The sequence below is a fragment of the Scyliorhinus torazame genome, chromosome 8 (assembly GCF_047496885.1).
Source record: "Scyliorhinus torazame isolate Kashiwa2021f chromosome 8, sScyTor2.1, whole genome shotgun sequence".
Taxonomy (NCBI): domain Eukaryota; kingdom Metazoa; phylum Chordata; class Chondrichthyes; order Carcharhiniformes; family Scyliorhinidae; genus Scyliorhinus; species Scyliorhinus torazame.
In genome coordinates, this window is record NC_092714.1 from 56,621,807 (window position 1) to 56,646,691 (window position 24,885).

Consider the following 24,885-nt stretch of genomic DNA (forward strand, 5'->3'; position numbering starts at 1 on the left):
TGGCCAGGAATTACCTGAAAAGTTTGACATAACAAAATCGTATGCATAGTTTTTCTCCAGCAGTTTTGCATGGAACCAATGTAATGCTGTTTTAATACTGAAACATTGTGATGTACAAATTTCCTGCATCGTTTGTGCAGCCTCTGAGATATATCTACTGGAACCCTATTCTGCTTACCATGCAAATCAACAACTCACAAGTTTGCTGGATTTAAGTAAATGGTGTGCTGGCATAGAAGTAAGAAGCATGTCTACTGTTGTCTTCTGGACTCAATTTAATTTAATTTAAATAATAACGATCATTTGACAGCATGTTTTATCATTGGCCTGGAATAAAATGTCGATTTGCAGAGTTACTCAGGGCTTAAATGACTATAGTCTGCAACTACTTGGATAATATTCAAAGGAAGCTCTAGTTCTAGTAACCCATGTTGCCAGCTGCAACCACTTGCATTTATATAGAGCCTTTTACGTAATGCAACACTTATGGGAGAATCAAGTAGATGCCAAACATAAAATAGGGAGTTAGTACGGTAACCAAGGACAAAAAGTGGATCATTTTGTGACAGGAGAGGGATGCCATCTCCTTCATGCTTTCTTTCACACAATCTAACTCTATAACATCATTTTGTCCAACTGCTGAACTTATTATTGGCCCCGTTGTGAAGAAAGAAATGTAAAATGGGGTTAAAACTGTGTTAATGTGCGAGTTTAAACAGACAGGATAGGTGACAAAAGACTGAAAATATTTTTAGCCTTTATCCAAAGATTTGACTGAAAGCTTTTATACAATTCAAGGTCACAATTATAAGCATAACAGTCATACTTCTTATAGTGATTACTGCGTTCAAAATAAAGATACTGATAACTCTAGTTATAAAACAGTTAAGTTTATGCATATACCTAGTGTAGAGTGTGCTACACATTGTCCTTTTTTAAAGAATGTATCTATTTTTTTGGACACCTCTGAAATATTGGGTTTGAAAACCTTTACAAAATGTATATAGTTATTGTATGGAAGTAACATTTTCTCTTCAGTAGACTAATAACAGAGGTACTATTATAACAATGCCAATTATTAGCATTACCTAAGTCCATGTAAGAATATCTTCTTGGCGGGGAACATTTGTGAGCTATTAACCAATGTCCCTTGTGTTTTTTTCTCTCCAAGGCTGCTTTTTGTTCTTCCATTGTCTTTTAACAGGTCACTGAATTTCCAAATGGCAGCATATTGGAGTCAATGAACAAATTATTTTCCATCATACAGCCTCCCTTGTGGGCCTTAAGTAAAAATATAAAAATATTAAAATGATCCAAATGAGAAACATGAAGAGCATCTTCACATAGTGATTTAATTGATTTGTTGCTTGATCCAGTCAGAAAATCTAGAAACTCGAGTATAAACACCAGGACGATTACGTCGAGCACATCCTTCTCCCCAGCTGACTATTCCTGCGAGAAACCACTTCCTTCTTTTCCCCAGACAAACCAGTGGACCTCCAGAATCTCCCTTCAATAGAAAAGCAAGCATTTCTCACAGTAAGTCAAACAATATTAATAATAATATTCATTATTGTCACAAGTAGGCTTACATTAACACTGCAATGAAGTTACTCTGAAAATCCCCGAGTCGCCACATTCTGGCACCTGTTCGGATACACTGAGGGAGAATGCAGAATGTCCAATTCAGCTAACAAGCACGTCTTTTGGGACTTGTGGGAGGAAACCCACACAGTCACGGGGAGAATGTGTAGACTCCGCACAGACAGTGATCCAAGCAGGAATCAAACCCGGGACTCTGGCGCTGTGAAGCAACAGTGCTACCACTGTGCTACCCTGCTAATTAATAAGGATGGCAGAGTTATATCATAAAATCAACAGTAAATTACTTTGGTGTTAATGTGAAGCCATGAGAAGGTATGTGCATTTCAGTCTAATCTTGTTTGTCATACACCCATTAAACATCAATGGAATGAAAGTCAGGAAGATTTGACTTCCAGTGGCAGCCATGACCAGCTAGGTCGCGTTCACGGCAGCTCCGGCCGAGATCGGGATTTTGGGCCGCTAAAGGGGGCGGCGGCGGCACTTGGAGGCTGAGACCGGTGTGGGAACGGACGCTAGAGAGGTTCCCCCAGGTGCTGTATGGAGGGAACCAGGAGCGGGAGTAAGGGGCCTCAGTGTGGACCCCGATACGGAATAACCACAGATTTGCTCCGGGTAGAATAGATGGGGGGTTCCAAGGCTGGTATAGGGCAGGTATTAGGAGAATGGGGGACCTGTTTATAGACAGGACTTTCCCCAGCATGCAGGCGTTGGAGGAGAAGTTCGGCCTGCCCCCGGGGAATGAATCAGGTACCTCCAGGTTCGGGATTTTCTTAAAAAGCAAGTGGGGACATTTCCGCTGCTGTCCCCACGTAAGATTCAGGACAGGGTTGTGTCTGGCATCTGGGTAGGGGACGGGAAGGTGTCGGACATATATCAGGAGCTGCAGGAGGCGGAGGAAGCTTCAGTGGAGAAGTTGAAAGGCAAGTGGGAGGAGGAGCTGGACGAGGGGCTGGATGAGGGCCTGTGGGCTGATGCCCTGGGCAGGGTGAATTCCTCATCATGTGCCAGGCTCGGATTGACTCAGTTTAAGGTGGTGCATCGGGCTCACATGACGGCGGCGAGAATGAGTAAGTTCTTTGGGGTGGAGGACAGGTGCGCTAGGTGTGCAGGGAGTCCGGCGAACCATCCCCGGCGGCAGCATCCCGGGGGGGTGGGGGGGGGGGGGTGCTCAGGTGGGGGTGGGAATTGTTGATATAATATAAGTTGTGTTTTGTATGAAGACAACGCCCACCTTGTTTTGTTTAATAATTCTTGTTTATTTTTGTTATGTAAAAACATTGGTTGGATTGGTTGAAAACATTTATTTAAAAAAAAGGTCAGGAAGATTCTAGAATAGGCAAGCAATTTTCTCTGCTAGATCACATCCCAGGCAATGAAGACATAAATTTACTCCTTCATCTTCAAAAGTTTGATGTTCCAGCTGTTGCCTGATGAAGGACGTGCTTCAAGATTCCTAGTAGTTTGTCTAGTAAATCTCCTCTGCAACCACTTCAAGGACTTCATGTCTTTCCTAAGGTGTGATTCCCAGAATTGCGCACAGGATGACTTCCGAGCCCCATCGAGTGATATTATGCAGATTTAGCATAACGCCTTTGCATTTATATTCCATGTTTCTAATTTAGAACGCCTCTTGCCTTTTTGTTAAAAACAGCCTTCACCCTTTGCTGCACTTTCAAAGAGTTATCTAAATGAACCCCTCCAATTTGTCTTGCTGCAGCCTCTTTATAATTACATAATTTAAATTACATTCCCTATCCTCATCACTTTATGTATCAAAGTTATCTGCCATGCGTCTTCCCATTTCACCAGTCTGCTGCCCTTCTTTAAAAAAAATTTTGAAATTAAATTTAGACTACCCAATTCATTTTTTCCAATTAAGGGCCAATTTAGTGTGGCCAATCCACCTACCCTGCACAACTTTGGGTTGTGGGAGAGAAACCCACGCAAACATGGGGAGAATGTGCAAACTCCACACGGACAGTGACCCAGAGCTGGGATCGAACCTGGGACCTCAGCGCCATGAGGCAGCAGTGCTAACCACTGCACCATCATGCTGCCCTCCTGCAATTTGATACGACCCTCCTCACTGTACACTACATTTCTAAATTTGTGTTATCTACAAACTTAATAAATGTTGCTTTCTATACCAAAGTGCAAGTCACGATATTATACTATATATTATACTATATAAATAATAATACATTGCAATACACATAAATAATATATTTAAATAAATAATACATTATACTACTTTTTATGCATCTGTGTAAAATCAATCAAAAAAGTTGTGGTCCAAATACCATAATGGGATCATCATCACTGTATTCTTCCCCCCAGTCTGATAAAGAACAGCTTACTGGACCTTCTCTTTCTACTTATTGACAATCACCGTTTTGAATATTTTGCATTGTCTGTCTGTCTCCTCACTCTTGCCAAATCACAGTCACAAATTGCCGCTGTGCTTGCTGACATACAGTGGCTCCCACTTAAGCAAGCTTCAATTTTAAAATTCTCATTCTCGTCTTCAAATCCCTCGATTACCTCATGTCTGTGATATCCTCCAGCCTCTTAACCTCTGAAATACCTCCATGCTCCTCTAACTCTGGCCTCTTGTGCATCCCTAATTTTAATAGCTCCATCATTGATGGCTGTTGCCTGGGCTTTAATCCCTAAACTCCCCCTGCTTCTCTTCCTCTCTTTCCTCTTTAAAAGATGCTCCTTAAAATCACCTCATTTGGTCAGACGTTTTGTCATCTGCTCTAATATCGCCTTGTGTGGCGCAGTGAAAAATTTTGCTTTATAACCATCCTGTCAAACACCTTGGGACATTGTATTCCATTAAAGGCACTATGTGAATACAAGGATTTTTTTTTTGGGGGGGGCTTTATGGGATGTGAGCATTGCTGGCAAGGCCAGCATTTGTTGCTCATCTCTAGCTGCCCTTGAGAAGATAGTGGTGAGCTGTTGTTGTATGAGGGGCAGCAGCATCTTGATGACAATTAAGATTGGGCCAAGGATAGGTCCTTGAGGGACTCCAGAGGTAACAGTGCGAGAGCTAAAAAAATAACAATAAACCCTTGCAGAAAATTCTCTGGTCACAACTGGGGAGATAAGAATTAAACCAGATGAGAGCAGTTTCACCCAGATGTACAATGGAGGATAGAAGTTGGAGGAGTGCCCAACTGTGTTAAAGGCTGCAAGCAAGCACGTTGAAAAGACGATGAGGAATAATTTGTCATGATCAGTCACACCGGATATGGCTTTTAAGGGAAAGGGAGGTTGGGAATAAGACAGCAGTTTGCACGTACAAATGGGTCAATGGTGGGTGTTCAGAGGATAAGGATGATGATGGCAGGTTTGAAAGTGGGGAAAGTACCATTAACCGTATCAGATAACTGAGAGCCAGCAAGCAAGTCGGGCAGTCAACAGTTAGGGTGGAGGGAGCAGGGGGCAGTTTTCCTGTTCATGATGAGCTTGGGGGGGGGGGGGGGGGGGGGGCACGCGGGGGGGGAGGGGGGGGGCGGGGGGGGGGCAGGAGGGAGATAGGAGAGAAACAAGGAGAAAATGCAAGATCAGGGCTAGGGCAAAGAGCAACCTCGGAGGAAGTTTGACCTGGTTAGATAGGGGATGGGAGGGAACCGTCAGAGGCAGATGAACAAATGATCTCAATTTTTGTGACAATTTTTGAGATGCTTGCATTTATTGTTAGAAGTGAGGGTGGAAAAGGTAGGGGAAAGGAGTTCAGGAACATAGTCTGTAGTGGAAATGAGTAGCCAGGGGTTATCTATTCCTGATTTCAGTCCAAAGATGTGCAGGTTACATGGATTGGCAATGCTAAATTGCCCTTTAGTGTCCAAAATGTTAGGTGGGGTTACTGGTTTGCCAGGATGGGGTGGGGGAGTGGGGCTTGGGTGGGTGCTCTTTCGGAGGGTTGGTGCAGGCTCGATGGGCCGAGTGGCCTTCTTCTGCACTGTAGGGATTCTATTCTATGATTGATACTGGAATAGTGGGCAGTTTTCGTAAAGATGAAGACAACACAATAGTGCTTTATGCAGGCCAGACAAATATGGGACAAGTGACTAAACTGCCATAAACATTAAGGCCCGCATTCTTTGAATCTTAGGATGCAGAAACCAGGGCAGTGACCACGGTGACAGAGAGTCGCAACCCTAGCCCTTTCCTTTTATTTATTTAGTTATTTAACCTTTATTCAACCAGGTGAGTCAATTGAGAAACAATTCTCGTTTGCAATATGGCCACAAGGCTAACGTCGCAGCAAAAGAAAATACACAACACAATTCATTTAAACGCTAAAAGCAGCAAAATACAAATTAGCAATGAAAGGGAATTGACAGTTTAGCAAGCACAAATATCAGTGAACAAAAAGCATCCATAGTAATAAAGTTGTTTAGCTTCAGCCTTAGTTATACTCCGTTCCAGTCACTGGCAGCCACAAACTGAAATGAATTACTTTAAAAAAAATATATATTTTATTCCAAATTTATTCAAACTGTTACAAGACATAAACAGTCTGGGAACATACTCCCTAACACACAATTTGTATCAATTTTTCCCGATTTTCACCCCCCCTCCGCGACAAACAACTCCTCAAACATGGCCACGAAAATACCCCACCTTGCCACGGAGCCCTCTGCTGAACCCCTCAATTTGTATTTAATCTTTTCTAGATGGAGAAAGTCGTAGAAGTCTCCCAGCCAGGCCCCCACCCCGGGCGGTGCTGCCAACCGCCATTCCAATAAGATCCTTCATTGGGCAACCAGAGAGGTGAAGGCCACGACACTGGCCTTCCTCCCCTCCATCAGCTCCAGCTTGTCCGACATAATGAATATCGTTACCAAAAGGTCTGGCCCAACCTCCTCCCCTACGATCCTCATTAGTGCCGTGAACACTCACGCCCAGTCTCTCTCCAGCTTAATAAAAGCAAATTGCTGCAGATGCTGGAATCTGAAACCAAAAAGAAAATGCTGGAAAATCTCAGCAGGTCTGGTAGCATCTGTAGAGAGAGAAAAGAGCTAACGTTTCGAGTCCGATGACTCTTTGTCAAAGCTAACAGACAGAGAAAGTGGGAAATATTTATACTGTGGAGTGAGAATGAAAGATGAGTCATAGCCACAGAAACCCAGGGAAACCGGGTGCTAATGGCCACAGAAACCAAAGGAAAAGAGTGCTCATGGCAGTCCCCAAAGAGGACAAAAGATGTGAAAGGCCAAACAGCAGAGAAACTAACATCAGAGGGTAAACTCTGACAGATGTAGATGTGGGGGGAGGGGAAGGGGGAAGCAAAGTGGAGAAAGGGTAAGGAGAGGTGGATACGATGGTGGGGGAGGGGGGGTTAATATATATTAAGAACAAAAGAAATGGTAAAAGACAGTTAAAATGAAATGGGATGTAAACAAATGGGTCAAGGTGGGGCGGAGCTAATCATCTGAAGTTGTCGAATTCGATGTTGAGACCGGAAGCGTGCCTAACCGGAAGATGAAATATTGTTCCTCCAGTTTGCGTTGAGCTTCACTGGAACATTGCAGCAGGCCAAGGACAGACATGTGAGTATGGGAGCAGGGTCTTTTGTTAAAATGGCAAGCAACGGGAAGGTCAGGGTCCTGAATGTGCACAGACCAAAGATGCTCAGCAAAGCGATCACCCAGTCTGCATTTGGTCGCTCCGATACAGAGGAGACCACATTGGGAGCAGTGAATGCAATAGGCCAAATTGGAAGAGATGCAAGTGAAATGCTGCTTAACCTGGAATGAGTGTTTTGGGCCTGGGATGTTAAGCATGGAAGAGGTAAAGGGGCAGGTGTTACACCTTCTACGATTGCATGGGAAGGTGCCATGGGTGATGGGAGAGATACTAGGTATGGTGGAGGAGTGGACTAGATTATCTCGGAGGGAACGGTCTCTGCAGAATGCTGACAGAGGGAGTGAAGGGAAGATGTGTTTCGTGGTGGCATCACGCTGGAGTTGGCGAAAATGGCGGAGGATTATGCTTTGCCTACGGAGGCTGGTGAGATGAAATGTGAGAACGAGGGGGACTCTATCCTTGTTCTGGGAGGGAGGTAAGGGGGCAAGGGTAGTGTCGCAGGAGATGGACCGCACATTGTTGAGGGCCCTGTCAACAACTGTAGGTGTGAAATCATGGTTGAGGAAGAAGGAACACATTTTCGAAGCACCATTTTGGAAAGTGGCATCATCGGAACAAATGCGATGGAGGCGAAGGAGTTGAGAGGAAGGGATGGAGTCCTTACAAGGTGTAGGGTGCGAAGAGCTGTAGTCCAGATAGCTGTGGGAGTCAGTGGATTTGTAGTGGATATTAGTAAATAGTCTATTGCCAGAGATGGAGACAGAAAGATCAGGGAAGTGTCTGAGATGGACCAGGTGAAAGTGATGGAGGGGTGGAAACTGGACGCGAAGTTGATGAATATTTCCAGGTCCGGACGCGAGCATGAAGCGGCACCAAAATGGTCATCAATGTATCGGTAAAGGAGTTGTGGGAGGGGACCCGGGTAGGCCTGGAACAAGGAATGTTCCACATACCCCATAAAATGGCAAGTGTGGCTAGGACCCATGGGGGTACCCATTGCTACACCTTTGATTTGGAGAAAGTGGGATGAGTTAAAGGAGAAGTTGTTGAGAGATAGAACGAGTTCAGCCAGGCGGAGGAGAGTGGTGGTGGATGGGAATTGGCTGGGCCTCTTTTCGAGAAAGAAGCGAAGAGCTCTCAGGCCATCCTGGTGAGGGATGGAGGTGTAGAGAGATTGTATATCCCTGGTGAATAGGAGGTGGTTAGGGCCCGCGAACTGAAAGCTGTCAATATGACACAGTGCATCAGAGCTCTCTAGCTTCTCGCAGCCCCACACATATGTATGTCGTTTGCTGGTGCTAGCCCGCACTTCTCGCTCTCGTCTATCACTCCCTAGAAGAACCCACTCATTTTTACCTGAATTATATGCACCCTATGTACCACCTTGAACAGTATCAGGCTCATCCTCGTGCACGAGAAAATCATGTTTACCTTGCGTAGCTCCTCGCTCCACACTCCTCAATTTATCTCCCCTCCTAACTCCCCCTCCCACTTTTGCTTAATCTTCACCACCTGCTCCCCTCTCTGCTCCCAGCCACCCACATATGTCTCCAATCCTGCCCTCCCTTTCCACGTCCGGAAGCAGCAGTTGCTCCAGCAGGGCATACTTCGGTAGCTTGGAAAACTTTTTCCAAATCTTCCGTGCGAAGTCCCTTACCTGCAAATATCTAAACTCACTTCCTCTCGGGAGCTCTGCCCTTTCCTTCAGTTCCATTATACTGGCAAACCTCTCTTGCAGGTACAGATCCTTCACCTTAGCCAGCCCCACTTCTCTCCACTTCCTATGCATACCGTCTGTCCACCCCCCCCCCCCCCCGGTTCAAATCCATGGTTTTGCACAGCGGCGTTAACACCAATATCCCCTCTATCCAGAAGTGCCTCCTCAACTGGTTCCAGATCTTCATTATAGATTGCACCACTGGGCTCTCCGTATATTTCTTTGGCGTCAGTGGCATCACCGCTATCACCATAGCCCTCAGGCTGGATCCCCTACAAAATTCTACCTCCATCCAAACCCATTCTGGCCCCTCTCCTTAGCACCACCTCCTTACCATCTCCACGTTTGCCGCTCAATAATAGTGCAGCAGGTTCAGCAATGCAAACCCCCCCTTCTGCCTCTGTAACAGGGTCCTCTTGACCCTTGGTACCTTCCCTGATCAAACAAACTCAGATAATCGTATCCAGCTTCCGGAAAAAGGCCTTTGGTACAAAAGTCGGAAGCGCCTGGAATATGAAAAGAAACCTTGGCAAGATGTTCATCTTCACCACTTGGACCCTCCCTGCCAGAGTCAGATGCAAATCCTCCCTAACCTCCTCCACCAGCTTTGTTGAATTCCATTTATGCAACATTACCCACTCTCCCGTTACCTGAATCCCCAGGTATCTGAACCTATCTCTGGCTACTTTAAATGGTAACCTCCCTGGGTTGGCTCTCCGACCCAACACATTCACTGGGAACACTTCACTTTTCCCTACATTCAACTTGTATCCTGAGAACGCCCCAAACTTCCCTAATACACCCATAGTCATACTCTCCAGCGGGTCCAATATGTACAGCTACAGGTCATCCGCATATAGCGACACCCGATGCTCCCTACTCCCCCTCATAATCCCATGCCACTCTGCCGACCCCCTAAGGGCCATTGCCAGAGGCTCTATAGCAAGCGCAAACAACAGTGGGCACCCCTGCCTTGTTCCTCTGTGTAACCCAAAGCTTCATGAGCCCATATCATTGGTCCGCATGCTCGCCAGTGGTGCTACATATAACAGGCGCACACACATTGGCCCAAACCCGAACCTTCCCAGGACCTCAAACAGGTACCGCCACTTCACCCGATCAAATGCTTTCTCCGCATCCGTGGACACCACTACCTCCGGTAACTGTCCTCCCGACGGAGTCATAATCACATTTAACTGCCTCCTTATATTACTGGAGAGCTGCCTGCCCTTTACAAAGCCTGTCTGGATCTGCGCGACCACCCCCACGGCACAACCTTCCATCCTCCCCAAAACCAGTTTAGCCAGCACTTTTACATCTGTATTTAACAGCGATATGGGGCTGTACGACCCACATTCTAACAGGTCTTCCCCTTCTTTGGTATCAAGGTGATCGTTGCCTGAGTCATTGTCTCCAGCAGCTCTCCCTTCTCCAGCACCTCGCTAAATGCTCCCAACAGATGTGGTGCCAATTCCAATGCAAATTCCTTATAAAATTCCGCCGGGTAGCCATTCGGCGGGGCCTTTCCCGACTTTATACACCACATAATGGCCAATATCTCCCTCCGCCCCAAAGGCTCCTCTAGCGCCTGCCTCTTCTCTTCCTCCAACTACGGAAACTCCAGCTCATCCAAAACCGCCCCATGTCCCCTTCTTCACCTCCCCCCCCCACCCCCGGGCCCGCTCTGTACAGTTCCTTATAGTATTCCCTAAACGTCTGATTTATCTTCCCCAGCTCCGTCACCACCTCCCCTGTCTCTGTCCGCATCCTCAATATTTCCCTGGACGCGGCCTGCCCCCGCAGTTGACGTGCCAACATTCATAGAACATAGAACATAGAACAATACAGCGCAGTACAGGCCCTTCGGCCCACGATGTTGCACCGAAACAAAAGCCATCGAACCTACACTATGCCATTATCATCCATATGTTTATCCAATAAACTTTTAAATGCCCTCAATGTTGGCGAGTTCACTACTGTAGCAGGTAGGGCATTCCACGGCCTCACTACTCTTTGCGTAAAGAACCTACCTCTGACCTCTGTCCTATATCTATTACCCCTCAGTTTAAAGTTATGTCCCCTCGTGCCAGCCATATCCATCCGCGGGAGAAGGCTCTCACTGTCCACCCTATCCAACCCCCTGATCATTTTGTATGCCTCTATTAAGTCTCCTCTTAACCTTCTTCTCTCCAACGAAAACAACCTCAAGTCCGTCAGCCTTTCCTCATAAGATTTTCCCTCCATACCAGGCAACATCCTGGTAAATCTCCTCTGCACCCGCTCCAAAGCCTCCACGTCCTTCCTATAATGCGGTGACCAGAACTGTACGCAATACTCCAAATGCGGCCGGACCAGAGTTCTGTACAGCTGCAACATGACCTCCCGACTCCGGAACTCAATCCCTCTACCAATAAAGGCCAACACTCCATAGGCCTTCTTCACAACCCTATCAACCTGGGTGGCAACTTTCAGGGATCTATGTACATGGACACCTAGATCCCTCTGCTCAGCCACACTTTCAAGAACTTTACCATTCGATTTGCCTTGTCCTCGTACTGAACCCCCCTTGCCCTACGCAGCTCCCCATCATAACAAATAAAATTGCCCCTGCAACTTTCTCCTTCTCGCCAATCCCTCCATGATGGGCGCACTTGAATACTCCCTGTCTACTTCTACTATCTCGTTCATTAAACGCTCATATTCCTTCCTCCTTTTCCAACCTCATGTGCCTTGAACGAGATAATCTCCCCTCGGACCACCGCCTCCAGTGCCTCCCAAAATGTTTTACCGCCGACACCTCCCCATTCTGGTTCAACTCCACATAGTCTTTAATCACTGACCACACCTTATCACAGAACCCTCGGTCTGCCAACAACTCCAAATCAAGCCTCCATCCCAGCCTCTGCTTCCGTCCCGATCTAAGCCGAATGTCTATCCAGTGGGACACATGGTCCAAAAATACTATCCCACGTACTCTTCCCGCTCCACCCCTACCAATATCTTATGGCTCACCCCAAAAAAGTTGGCTCAGGTGTACACCCAATAAACGTGTGAGAACCCCGTGTTCTTGAAGCGCCACAGGTCCACCATACCTATCTTTTCCATGAACCCTTCCAGCTCCTTTGCCATCCGTATCCTTCCCATTGACCTGGGGTTCGTCCTGTCCACCCTCGCCTCTAAACCACAGTCTCCTCCCATGATCAACTGGTGCATGGCCAAATCCGGGATTGCTGCCAGCAACCCTTCATAAACCCTTCATTGTCCCAATTCGGTGCATATACATTCAACAACCCCACTGGCATCCCCTCCAATACCCTGCTCACCATCACATATCACCCACCTGGGTCCCTCGCTTCCTTCGCACTTACAACCCCCGTCTTCTTGTTCATCAGGATGGCCACCCCCCCCCCCCCGTGATTTCGAGTCAAACCCAGAGTGAAATATCTGTCCTACCCATCCCTATCTCAACCTGACCTGGTCCTTCACTCGGGGAGGGGCAAACAAACTCCTGAGGTGTCCGAAAACCTGAGATCTTTTCTCCGGTCCACTGAGTGCTCGCACGTTCCATGTTAGAAGCCTGACCGGAGGCTTACACCTCCATTCCCCTCTACTATCGGTCATCCTCTCCTTCTAGCTCTGCCCCTTCTACTTTTGCCCTGTACCAGGCCCATCCAAGATGGCCCCTTCTCCGCTCCTAACCACGCTTCTTCTCCAACCCTGCCACGCCGCATCTCCCTCCCTTCTCCCCTCGGCAATCCCTCGCGGCCATCTCCCCCACCTCACTTCTGTTCACTCACCCACATTGCCTGCTAGCGAGGCAACTCCTGCCCAAAAGCTCCCGCTACTGACCCCCCCCCCCCCCCCCCCCCCCCACCCCTCACCTCTTTGTTCTGTGTAGAAGGATCCCTGCAGACCTCCCCTTCCCAAGCAAAGATACATCTTCAGCCACAGGTCACCTCCCCCAAAGACAAACAAAAAAGAAAAACACCGCCACAGTCAGCGGGGGGCGGCCGTCCCTTACAATCCTTTCACCCCTACTATACATTGTCGATCCAACAAAAAAAAAAAAAAAAAAACACCCTCCAATCCCCACTCTACCTGTTTCTTTCGTTACTCCAAAGTGCCAGTACCTCCGCCTCCCAATAAAGTTCAGTTCTCCCCCAGTTTGTGCTCTTTAGTAAAGTCACTGGCCGCTTCTGGGGTCTAGAAGTAATATTCCCAGCCCCATAAGTCACCCATAGTTTGGGCAGGTAGAGCACCCCAAACCTGATCTGCTGATTTGTTGATGCATCACCATCTTGCCCCTATTGAATCCAGCACACCGTTTTGCCAGTTCAGCTCCAGTGTCCTGGTACATTAAGACCTTTTCAAATAGGCAAGTATTTTCCCCAGTGGAGCTAATGTTTTGTGGGCAATGAAGGCCAGTACAGGTTACCGTGATGGGTGTCAAAAGGGACAAAAGTCCCAAATCTAACTGTAGAGTGAAAGATGACTTCTAGCTGATCAAGAGAGGGTTTGGAGGCCATTTTATCACAAACGGGCAGGATAGACATCTGAACTAAGGTGCATCTGGTCGAGTGAGTAACCCAATACACCTTAACCAATACACCGAAGAAACAAATGAGCTGGTCATTTATTGCGATACAGAAAACCAAGCCTAGACTTAACCTTAGCTTGTAAAATATCAAATGTGGGAATTGAAAGTCAAAGCAGGGTCCACAGCCAGATTCGGAGATAAATGGAAACTTAAACTTTTCATTAATAATGTGATTTGCAAAATTCCTTTGAGATCACAGACAATCTGTCTCCAGCTTCAAATGACTTTTGTTTTTACTTGAGCAAGTAAAGTCGCTGAGCTGTAACAGATCTTCAGTATCAGATATCAGCGGAATGTTTTTTCTTTCTTTTTTAAAGTGTGAAACACAAATTTGATGTGGCACAAAGAGTGATCGACCAAAAATGTGCACGAAGCGTACTACTTATGTATTATATTTGAGATACAAAAGATATCAGAATAGGCACGCACATTAATGCTTATTTTCATGATTTTACACTACACAATAAGTGATAGCATTTTGTGGTACAAAGTTCCAAACATACAAGTGTCTGAAATCAACGGTGGCAGATTAACAATGGTGGATGACACCATTTGTTATGCCAGCAATGTGACAGAATTTTCCTCTGTGTCGGAAATAATAACTGTTACTATCTTAATATCTCTACTGCGGAATCCCATTTCTTTGGTCACAGTTGCCAACATTAACTGATCCCATGCAACAAGTATGCTTTTATCATAAATATTTGATAAGACTTTCCTAAATACTGGGGGCCTAGCTCACTGACTTGCATCCCAAATTAAAACTATTATGCAGAAGGGGTAACATTTTTAGGTGTCAGCCATGGGAGGCAGTTTCTTCTCTCTGGCTTGAGTCCACCCTTAACTAATACATCGAAGAAACAAATTAGCTGGTCATTTACACATTGCTCTTTTTGGGATATTGCTGTGCAAAAATGGACATCATGCTTGCCTTTGTAAAAAGTGTAATTGGAGGTAAGTTCAGTAACTTATGCAGGTTCGTGTATACTCTCTATTTTATAGTCGATATCTCATCTCTATGTAGTCTGTGGAAATTATTTTCCTCTATGCAGAGTGTACATCAATGCATATAGACTAATTCTGTATGATTTTGCAGTAAATTAAAAATGTGGTTTCTCTTTTAACACATTAGAACATAGAACATTACAGCGCAGTACAGGCCCTTCGGCCCTCGATGTTGCGCCGACCTGTGAAACCACTCTAAAGCCCATCTACACTATTCCCTTATCGTCCATATGTCTATCCAATGACCATTTGAATATCCTTAGTGTTGGCGACTCCACTACTGTTGCAGGCAGGGCATTCCACACCCTCTGAGTAAAGAACCTACCTCTGACATCTGTCTTATATCTATCTCCCCTCAATTTAAAGCTATGTCCCCTTGTGCTAGACATCACCATCCGAGGAAAAGGGCTCGCACTGTCCACCCTATCCAATCCTCTGATCATCTTGATCACATTATCCAACTTAATTCCAGCATTCGTTTAGAAAATAAATATTAAACTTGAATGGTAATGCAGTAACCTCTGGTTAAGTCAAAATAGCTAATGCTGTGTTTTAGATGTATCATAACTGTAAATTAAATATCTGTACTGAAATGCATGGGCCTCTTACCTGGCATGCATCAACTCCACCACGAAGATAGCCTGCACACAGCATTCTGGAAGTCACGGAGTTCTCATATAGCTTGTTACAAATATTGAGCGGAATTATTTTCACACTGGCCTCCTGAAGAACAGTCGCTAGTTCACCTAACAAACAGAAAAAGGGTTTGTTTAGCTAAATATTATGTACAGAACTGAACATCTATTGGGTCTACTGTTCACACATGTCAAAGTTATTTCCTCAACTCCACAGTTACTGCAGAGTGAACGCAGTGCTTCCTTTGATTAATTACATACATGCTTAACTATATACTTTTCCATTGGCCAATAACTTGCATTTAATTTATTTCAGTCTCCAGCAGGGTAACACTCAAGTAGTGCATTTTTGCAGGATCAAAATATATTCAAAATTAGTATTTTATTCAAACATTTATAAAATTAATTCAAGCCAGTTGCATAGAATAATATAAAACCTTACACTACAGAAGCAGATCATTCAGCGCAACAGATCTATGCCAGTGTCTGTACTCCACAGGAGCCTGCTCCCCCAACTTCATCTCATCCCATCAACATATCTATTAATTCCCTTTTACCTAGCTTTACATAAAATGCATGTATGCTATTTGCCTCAGCCACCCCATGTGGTAGTAAGTTACACATTCTCAGCAGTCTCAGAGTAAAGAGCGTTCTCTTAAATTTCTTAATGGATTTATTGGTGAGTATCAAAGAGATATCTGCCCCTGGAACATTTTTCCCATCTACCCTATGAAACTCCTTCATAATTTCAAGTCTTCCGCCGCCAACCCCCCCCCAGTTTTCTCGAGAAAAGAAAATCCATCCCATTCATTTTTTCTGATACGCATTCAGCTAGATCATGGCTGATTGGGACCTGAACTCTGTTTACCCGCAAGTACTCTATTTCCATAATACTCTTACTTAACAAAAAATAATTTATTTCAGTTTTAAAAAGTTTAATTGACCCAGGATCCACAGTCTTTTGGGGAATTTGTTGATCAGCCACGATTATAATGAATGGTGGAGCAGGCTCGAAGAACCGAATGGCTTCCACCTGCTTCTATTACTATGAATGTTTCTATGTGAGTTCCAGATTTCTATTACCTTTCATGAGAAAAAGTGCCTCCTGAAGCACCTCCTAAATTGGCCAACTCTTCGTTGCAAAATTATTGCCTCTTCTGGATTCCCCCCAACTGGAAGATAACACTTCTCTGTATCTTCCCAATCAAATCCCAGTTCAAGAATGCAGCACCACCACCTTTTCAACAGAAATAAATGCTGGCCTAGCCAGCTATGCCCACATCTCAAAGATGATTTTACTTTTTAAATGACAGTTACTGAACAGAGTCACAGGACTGCCGATGCTGGAAGCTGATGAGGCCAAAAATGGACGTGCGGCCCCGACCTCTATTTGGACCGGATCCAGACTTCAGAGCGTCTGACCAGGCCTTGGTACCAATGCCAGCCCCTGGACGGCCCGATCCAGTTGCCGGAGCACCCAACCCAGCCCCCGACCACGAGACCTGGCCCGACCCGGAGAGGCCCGCCGAATGACCCGACCCGTAGAGGCCCACCCAGCGACCCAACTTACCTGTGGATGGAGGAACGAAAATACATGTGGAGGCCCAACCGGGCCTACTCCAAGGCCCTACCCCAGGAGCGACCATGGAGGGAGCAGAACATGGGACCCAGCCCAACCTCCTCAGGAAGCCCCTGCTTGCGACCCAGACCCCCGAAACGGCGAGACCTCATGCGAGAACCTGAATGCGCCGCAAGGTGTTCCCGTACTCGCAGAACGTCGGGACCCGACCGGGTCACATGCGCCCCCCCCCCCCAGCAACCCCAATACTGCAACCAGCGCCCAGGACCCTGCCAGACTCGACCCCGGAAACGTAACCAGCACCCTGGCCTCCGCCAGACGCAACCACCTACCTTCCACAAAGTCAGACTTCTCTTATCAAATCCCGGGACTATCCAGCCGACTGAAGAAGCGAGGGAAACGCGGCAGTTTGCAGGTGAGACTGAAGCAACGCAGTTTCAAGACTCCTCTCCCCAGCATACTCCTGGCAAACATCAAGTGATCGAAAACAAGCTTGACAAACTCCTCTCAGAAGGAAGTAAGAGATTGCTGTGTGCTCTGTTTCACCGGACTGTGCCATACAACCTGAAGGTTTCTCAATCATCGGGCGGACCGCTCCGCGTCATCAGGCAAAGCAAAGGGTGGAGCGGTTTGCCTTCTCATGAACTCCTCCTGGATGTGGCGACCCTGGCGACCTACTGCTCCCCAGACCTGGAATACCTGACCTTACTGCTTTCCACGGGAGTTCACTTCAGCCATTATCACAGCAGTCTACATCCCACCCCAGGCAGAAGTGAAAAAGGCGCTGGACGATCTGTACAGTTATCAACAACAAGGAAACAGAACACCCGGAGGCCTTGTTCATCGTGGCCGGGGACCTCAACAAGGCCAACATCAAGTGTGTACTGCCAAAATTCCACCAACACATCTCCTGTCCCACCAGGGGCGACAGCACTCTTGACCACTGCTACACAAAAATCAAGAGCGCCTACCGTTCCATCCCACGACTGCGCTTTGGAAAATCAGATCATAAGACGGTGCTCCTTCTCCCGGCATACAAGCAGAAACTCAAGCGGGAGAATCCGGCTAAGAAGGTCTTGCAGTGCTAGTCCGAGGAAACAGAAGGGTTCCTACATGACTGCCTGGAAACAGTGGACTGGTCCATATTTAAGAACTCAACGATCAACCTAAACGAGTATGCCACCACCGTCGCAGACTTCATCAGCAAATGTGTGGACGACTGCGTGCGAAAGAAAGCAGTACGTATGTTCCCCAACCAGAAACCATGGTTCAATCGCGATTTATTCCCTACTGAAGGACGTGTCTGAAGTGTTCAAGTCAGGCGACCATGATCTATACAAGAAATCCAGGTACGACCTCCGCAAAGCCATCTGGGATGCCAAGAGACAATATCAGACCAAGCTAGAATCACAGACTAGCGTTACAGATTCTCGTCAGTTATGGCAAGGCCTAAACAACATAATGGGCTACAAAGCTAAGCTTAGCAGTATCTCCAGCAGCAGCGCACCCCTCCTCGATAAACTCAAAGCATTCTATGCTCGGTTTGAGCAGGAAACTATCAATCCGTTGACAAGTGCTCCAGCAGCTCCGGAGACACCAATACCCACCGTCACAGCTTCCAAAGTCAGATCAGCCTTCCTGAAAGTGAACCCTCGGAAGGCGACGATCCCAGACGGGAGCCCTGGTCATGCACTCAGAGCCTGCACAGACCAGCTGGCAGATGTGTTCGCGGACATCTTCAACCTGTCCCTACTCTGCTCCGAGGTTCCCATTTGTTTCAAGAAGACCACCATCATACCGGTACCAAAGAAGAACCAGGCAACGTGTCTCAATGACTACCATCCGGTAGCCCTGCTATCAATCGTAATGAAGTGCTTCGAGAGGTTGGTCATGAAGCACATCAACTCCATACTCCCAGAATGCCTAGATCCACTGCAATTCACATACCACCGTAATGGTCCACAGCAGATGCTATCTCCCTGGCCCTACACTCATCCCTGGAACATCTTGACAACAAGGACTCCTACATCAGACTCATATTTATTGACTCGAGCTCCGCCTTCAACACCATAATCCCAGCCAAGCTCATATCAAAGCTCCAAAACCTAGGACTTGGCACCTCACTCTGCAACTGGATTCCCGACTTTCTGACTACAGACCACAATCAGTAAGAATAAACAGCAGCATGTCCTCCACGACAGTCATCAATACCGAGACATACTCAGCCCCCTACTATACTCCCTATAGACACACAACTGCGTGGCAAATTTGGTTCCAACTCCATCTGACGACACAACCATAGTGCATCGGATCTCGAACAACGACGAGTCAGAATGCAGGAGGGAGATAGAGAACCTAGTGGAGTGATGTAACGACAACAATCTATCCCTCAATGCCAGCAAAACTAAAGAGCTGGTCATTGACTTCAGGGAGCAAAGTACTGTACACACCCCTGTCTGCATCGAGGTGGAGATGGTTGACAGCTTCAAATTCCTAGGGGTGCACATCACCAAAAATCTGTCCTAGTCCACCCGCGTTGACGCTACCACCAAGAAAGCACAACAGCACCTTTATTCCTCAAGAGACTAAGGACATTTGGCATGTCCACACTGACTCTTACCAACTTTTACAGATACTCCATAAAAGTTATCCTATCTGGCTGCATCACAGCCTGGAATGGCAACTGCTCAGCCCAAGACCACAAGAAACTTCAGAGAGTCGTGAACACCGCCCAGTTCATCACACAAAACTGCCTCCCATCCATTAACTCTATCTGCAACTCCCGCTGCCTTGGGAAAGCGGCAGCATAATCAAAGATCCGTCCCACCCGGCTGACTCACTCTTCCAACTTCTTCCATCGGGCAGGAGATACAAAAGTCTGAGAACACGCACAAACAGATTCAAAAACAGCATCTTCCCCTCTGTTACCAGACTCCTAAACGACCCTCTTATGGACTGACCTGATTAATACTACACTCCTGTATTCTTCACCCGATGCTGGTGTCTATATATTTACATTGTGTACCTTGGGTTGCCCTATTATGTATTTTCTTTTCTTTTCATGTACTAAATGATCTGTTTGAGCTGCTCGCAGAAAAATACTTTTCACTGTACCTCAGTACACGTGACAATAAAGAAGGAGGCCATTCAGCCCATCGAGTCTGCACCGGCTCTTGGAAAGAGCACCCTACCCAAGGTCAACACCTCTATCCTATCCCCATAACCCAGTAACCCCACCCAACACTAAGGGCAATTTTGGACACTAAGGGCAATTTATCATGGCCAATTCACCTAACCTGCACATCTTTTGGACTGTGGGAGGAAACCGGAGCACCCGGAGGAAACCCACGCGGATACGGGGAGAAGACGCAGACTCCACACTGAAAGTGACCCAAGCCGGGAATTGAACCTGGGACCCTGGAGCTATGAAGCGGCATTGCTAACCATTATTCTACCATGCCGCACCACAATAAGGAGGGACCAACCTTCTGATTACCTCAGATGCCTGGCTTCTTGCAAGCTGACATCTGCAGGTCTGCACCTTGCAGCCCTGTCTTTAACTGGGAGCTTCTATCTGCTTCTTGCTATAACTTCACTGAACAGGATCTTGTTCAGATTCCTGCTCTTTTCCTTTGACTCCACAGTCTTTCTGGAACTCTTTTGTCCCATTCCCTGGTTTATAAAGTATGTTCTATTCTATATTCCATAGAACCCCAACAGTGCTGAAGGAGGCCATTCAGCCCAGAGTCTGCACTGACCCTCCAAAAGAGCCCCAAACCCAGGGCACGCCCCGCAACCCCATAACTCTACCTAACCTTTGGACACTAAGGGGCAATTTATCATGGCCAATCCACCTAACATGCACATCTTTGGACTGTGGGAGGAAACCGGAGCACCCGGAGGAAACCCATGCACACACGGGAAGAATGTCACCCACGGTCGGAATTGAACCTGGGTCCCTGGAGCTGTGAGGCAACAGTGCTAACCACTGTGCCACTGCGCATCACAAAATTGGGACTCATAGGGTCTCTACAGTGCAGAAGGAGACCATTTGGCCTATCGAACCTGCACCAATCCTCTGAAAAAGCACTCTACCTAGGCCCATTCCCCCGCCCTATCCACATTCACAGTAACTTCATTGCAGTGTTAATGTCAGCCTACTTGTGGGACACTAATAAAGATTATTATTATAACCCCACCCAAATCATGCACACACAGAAAGAAAGTGCAAGCTCCACACAGTACCCCAAGCCCAGAATTAAACCCGGGTACCTGGCGCTGTGAGGCAGCAGAGTCATCCACTGTGCTTTAAGTTGGGACCTGCACTCTGCAGTGTCACCTCATGCCTTCACTGTTTTTGCAATTTCTGTGAGAGCTACTTTCTTCTGGATAATTTGATTCCATCTGACTCAAATGCTCTCGTTATCTCAGTGTGACCCCTGATTGCTAAGCAACAGCCTAGTTTTTCTTTCAATTTTGTTTGCTTTAGTGTCATAAACCCTCATTACAAATGCAGGTGTTGGAACCAAACTGAAATTATTAACCTTTTCTAAACACACAAATACTGAAATCCAAAATTAAGCTTACTTAAAGCTACATCATTGGTCATTCAGGTAGAGTCATCAGCATATCTGATGTTCCAGATGTTGAAACCACCAATACTTGCCTATAGATGTTCTGAGAGCACAGAGCTGATTTCTTTCATTAAGTTTTCTCTTACGGCATTGAGTAGTAGTGGTGAAAGCAGACATCCTTGTCTACTCCTTTCCCAAAAGCGAATGGTTCTGTCTTGTCTCCTAATACACACACTACGTGCGCCATATTCCAATGGATCATGGAGACAGACTCCAAGGGTTATCCAAAATGGCCACATACTTGTATGACATTCTAATCACAGAGACTTCAGAAAGAGAGCAACTGGCAAACCTAGAAGAGGCGATTTTTGAAATCTGGGGTACACCTGAAAAGGGAAAAATATGTTTTCCAAGCGAGAAATGTGGCTTATTTGGGCTATCGAGTGGATAAAACAGGGCTACATCGAGTGGAGGGCAAAGCTGAGGGCCATTAGGAAAGCACCAACTCCAAGAAACACCATGGAATTGAAATTCTTCCTGGGATTAGTAAATTATGGGAAGTTCATCCAGAATTTGGCCTCTTTGCAGTCTCTCTCCCCTACACACAAAACTGCAAAAGTATCAAAGATGTTCTTGGGAGGCACCACAGGTGGGGGCCTTGGGGAAAAAAATAAAACGGCAACTGCTATCTTCCAACCAATTGGCCCATTTCAACCCCAAAAGAGCTCCACCTGACATGTGAGGCTTCCCTTTATGGGGTTCAGGCGGTACTCGCACACCGCTGGAAAGACGGGACCGAAAGAGCCATCGCCGGGCAATGCAGTGGTTAACACTTCTGACTCATGGTGCAGAGGACCCGGGTTCAATCCTGGCCCCGGGTCACTGTCCGTATGGAGTTTTCACATTCTCCCAGTGTTTGCGTGGGTCTCACCCTCACAACCTAAAAGATATACAGGGTAGATGGATTGGCCACGCTTAATTGGAAAAAAAAAATTGGGTATTCTAAATTTATTTTAAAAAGACCCATCGCCTAGGTATATAGGACTCTGTCAAGTGGAGATATTTTCAACTCGAGAAAGAGGGCTTGGGTGGTCACATTTGGTGTAAAAAAAAATTCACCAGTGCGTCTATGGCATTGTATAATAGTGACCAACCACAAGCCCGTATTAGAACTTTTTAAAGAAGTTAAGGCAATTTCCCCTTATTGCCTCCATCCGGAAATAACGTTTGGTCCTGTTACTTGCAGCTTATGAATATCTCTTCGAGCACCGCCTTGGAATGCGAGTAGCTATTGCTGATGCCTTGAGTCACCTCACGTTGCCCACAAGATTGGCTCCTTTGCCAACATTGGAAGAGGTCACGATGACCCGAAACTTCAGCAAAGCAAATCAAGACCTGGACGAAAAGGATCAAAATTGAAGCATATGATCCTGAAGGCCGGAGGCCGAGGACAACACTCAGACGACATGAAACCTTACCTAACCAATAAAGATAAACTCAGTGTTGAGGAAGGTATCATTCTATGGGAGTCCTGGGTAGTTGTCCACTTCCCAGGGCGGCATTCAATTCTACTGGAGCTACATAATGGCCATCCTGGGTATCTAAAATGAAAATGTTCTCCACAAGCTACATCTGATGGCTCGGTCTCAACTCAGATATCATGGATTTGGTGAAGCAGTGCAATTCATGCCAGGAAAAATCAGAAACTCCCTCCTTCAGCCTCCCTACAGCCGTGGGAGTGACCAGACATGCCATGGGTGCGAGTTCACGTGGTCTTTGCCGGGCCTTTTATGGGGTCCATGTTTTTGATCCTGGTAGTTGCAGACTCCAAATGGTTGAAGATACACCACACAACCTCCTACGCTACGATCAAGAAATTATGACAGAGGTTTTGCACACATGGCATATCGGAAGTCCCGGTTTCTGACAATGCCAGTGCAGAGTTCTAAAGCTTCATGCAATCCAAAGGCATCAGAAACATTAGAACAGCACCATATCACCTGTCATCAAATGGGCTGGCAGAATGGGCAATGCAGACCTTTGAAATTGGTATTAAGAAGCAACCGACGACATCCATAGAGACCAAATTAGCATGGTTTTTATTTGATTATAGGACCACTCCTCATACTGCAACAGGAATTGCGGGACAGCAGCCTAACAACTGAGTAACTGGAATAACTTAGGTCTTAGGTGTAATTGTTTCCTATAATTCTCACGGTTGAAACAAAAATGGAAATAGAATTTCTAATTCATCTAGATGGTCAAGAGCTGCAGGTGCATACCATCTTTAAATTTCCCAAGTCACACACCGTCCTGAATTGGAGCAATATTAGTTCCTCAATAGTCATGAAAAAATTTCTGGAAATCCCGAATAGCACAGTGGGACTACCTTCACCACATGAATGGGAAAGGCTTAAAAAGCAGCGCATCATCACCTTCCCAAGGCCAGTAAGAATGGGCAGCAAATTAAGGCTTTGCCAACAACACCGTTTACCATGAGTGAATAAAACAAGTTCAAAGACAGTTATATGCACCTTTCCTTTTCCAGATAAATCATTCAACTGTTAACTAACGTACAATATTAAAAAACTTTTTTTAAAAAGTAATATCTATTTCACCAGACATACAACAAATCTAAAACCGAGTACATTTCCACTGCAGCCGAAGTTGTACACACCAAAATACATAAATCAACATTTTATCCAGTCATTTTACTTGTATAAAAATTGTAGAATATATTCTGATTCCATGTGCATGGCAGGGAGTGTAGCTCAGAGCCTGGCCTTGATTCTCCAACTTACATTCACTTTAAGCTTATTTTTCTATTGGAGAAGCCACAGGACTAGGAATTTACCTGCACATTCAACAGGAATGCACTGTTTCGCCATTATCAGAAACAGTTTAAATACATCAAGTATTATTTCTCATTTGTTATTTTCAACAGCCTTTACCAAAGCAACATACCGTCTTCTCCGAGGACTCCCCAGCCAGTGACGTAGCAGTTTGCTGAAGTACTGAAGACATGAGTAGTGGCGGGTAAACAGACAGGTTGGATCGAATCACTGAAAAAGACTGGTGTCTTCAATTCCAGCAGCGCAATGTCATAATCTGATGTATATTCATCATATTTGGGATGGGTAACAATTCTGTTAATTGATCTGGTCACTATCCAGGAGTTCATTCGATTCATTAATCTCAAACCTAAATATGCCGTCCAAGCTGATGAGGTGGAATATCTGCAAGAATGAAGAAATTCTCTTGCATTATATAAATTTGTTAACTCAATAACTCATGAGGTTTATCTGAATAGTTAAACTGTATTAATCAGAAAGGTCCAGATTTGTATACCAGTCTGTCTTGAATAAGATTCTGCAGAAGAAAATGGGTGATACATGTGATCTGAGGAGATCTTGTCGCACATGGTGATGTCCCATCCTCTGGTTTGTTCTGGAGAATCCCTGCAGTACCCAGCAGAGCACCTGCCGAGATTAATTGGTGGCAGCAGTATGATACACAGCCTTACCATCATAAGGGCACAGCCCTTGCTATCACCAATATGGCAAGCAGTTGAG

The 24,885-nt window shown here is 46.1% G+C and overlaps 1 protein-coding gene across 2 annotated transcripts in view; it reads right to left on the reverse strand.

The window, feature by feature from the left end:
- Positions 1-740: 740 nt before the first annotated feature.
- The window catches only part of LOC140427857 (suppressor of tumorigenicity 14 protein homolog), a 100,218-nt gene continuing 76,073 nt past the window's right edge, over positions 741-24,885 (reverse strand). The window contains exons 16-18 of one of the 2 annotated variants that reach the window (XM_072513650.1): positions 24,278-24,549; positions 15,135-15,271; positions 741-1,281 (exon numbers count right to left, since the gene is read on the reverse strand). In XM_072513650.1, the coding sequence (XP_072369751.1) occupies positions 1,198-1,281; positions 15,135-15,271; positions 24,278-24,549 (493 nt within the window). In that variant the 3' untranslated portion in view covers positions 741-1,197. Of the gene's footprint in view, positions 1,511-15,134; positions 15,272-24,277; positions 24,550-24,885 lie in introns of both variants that reach the window. The other variant, XM_072513649.1, reaches the window with a different exon arrangement.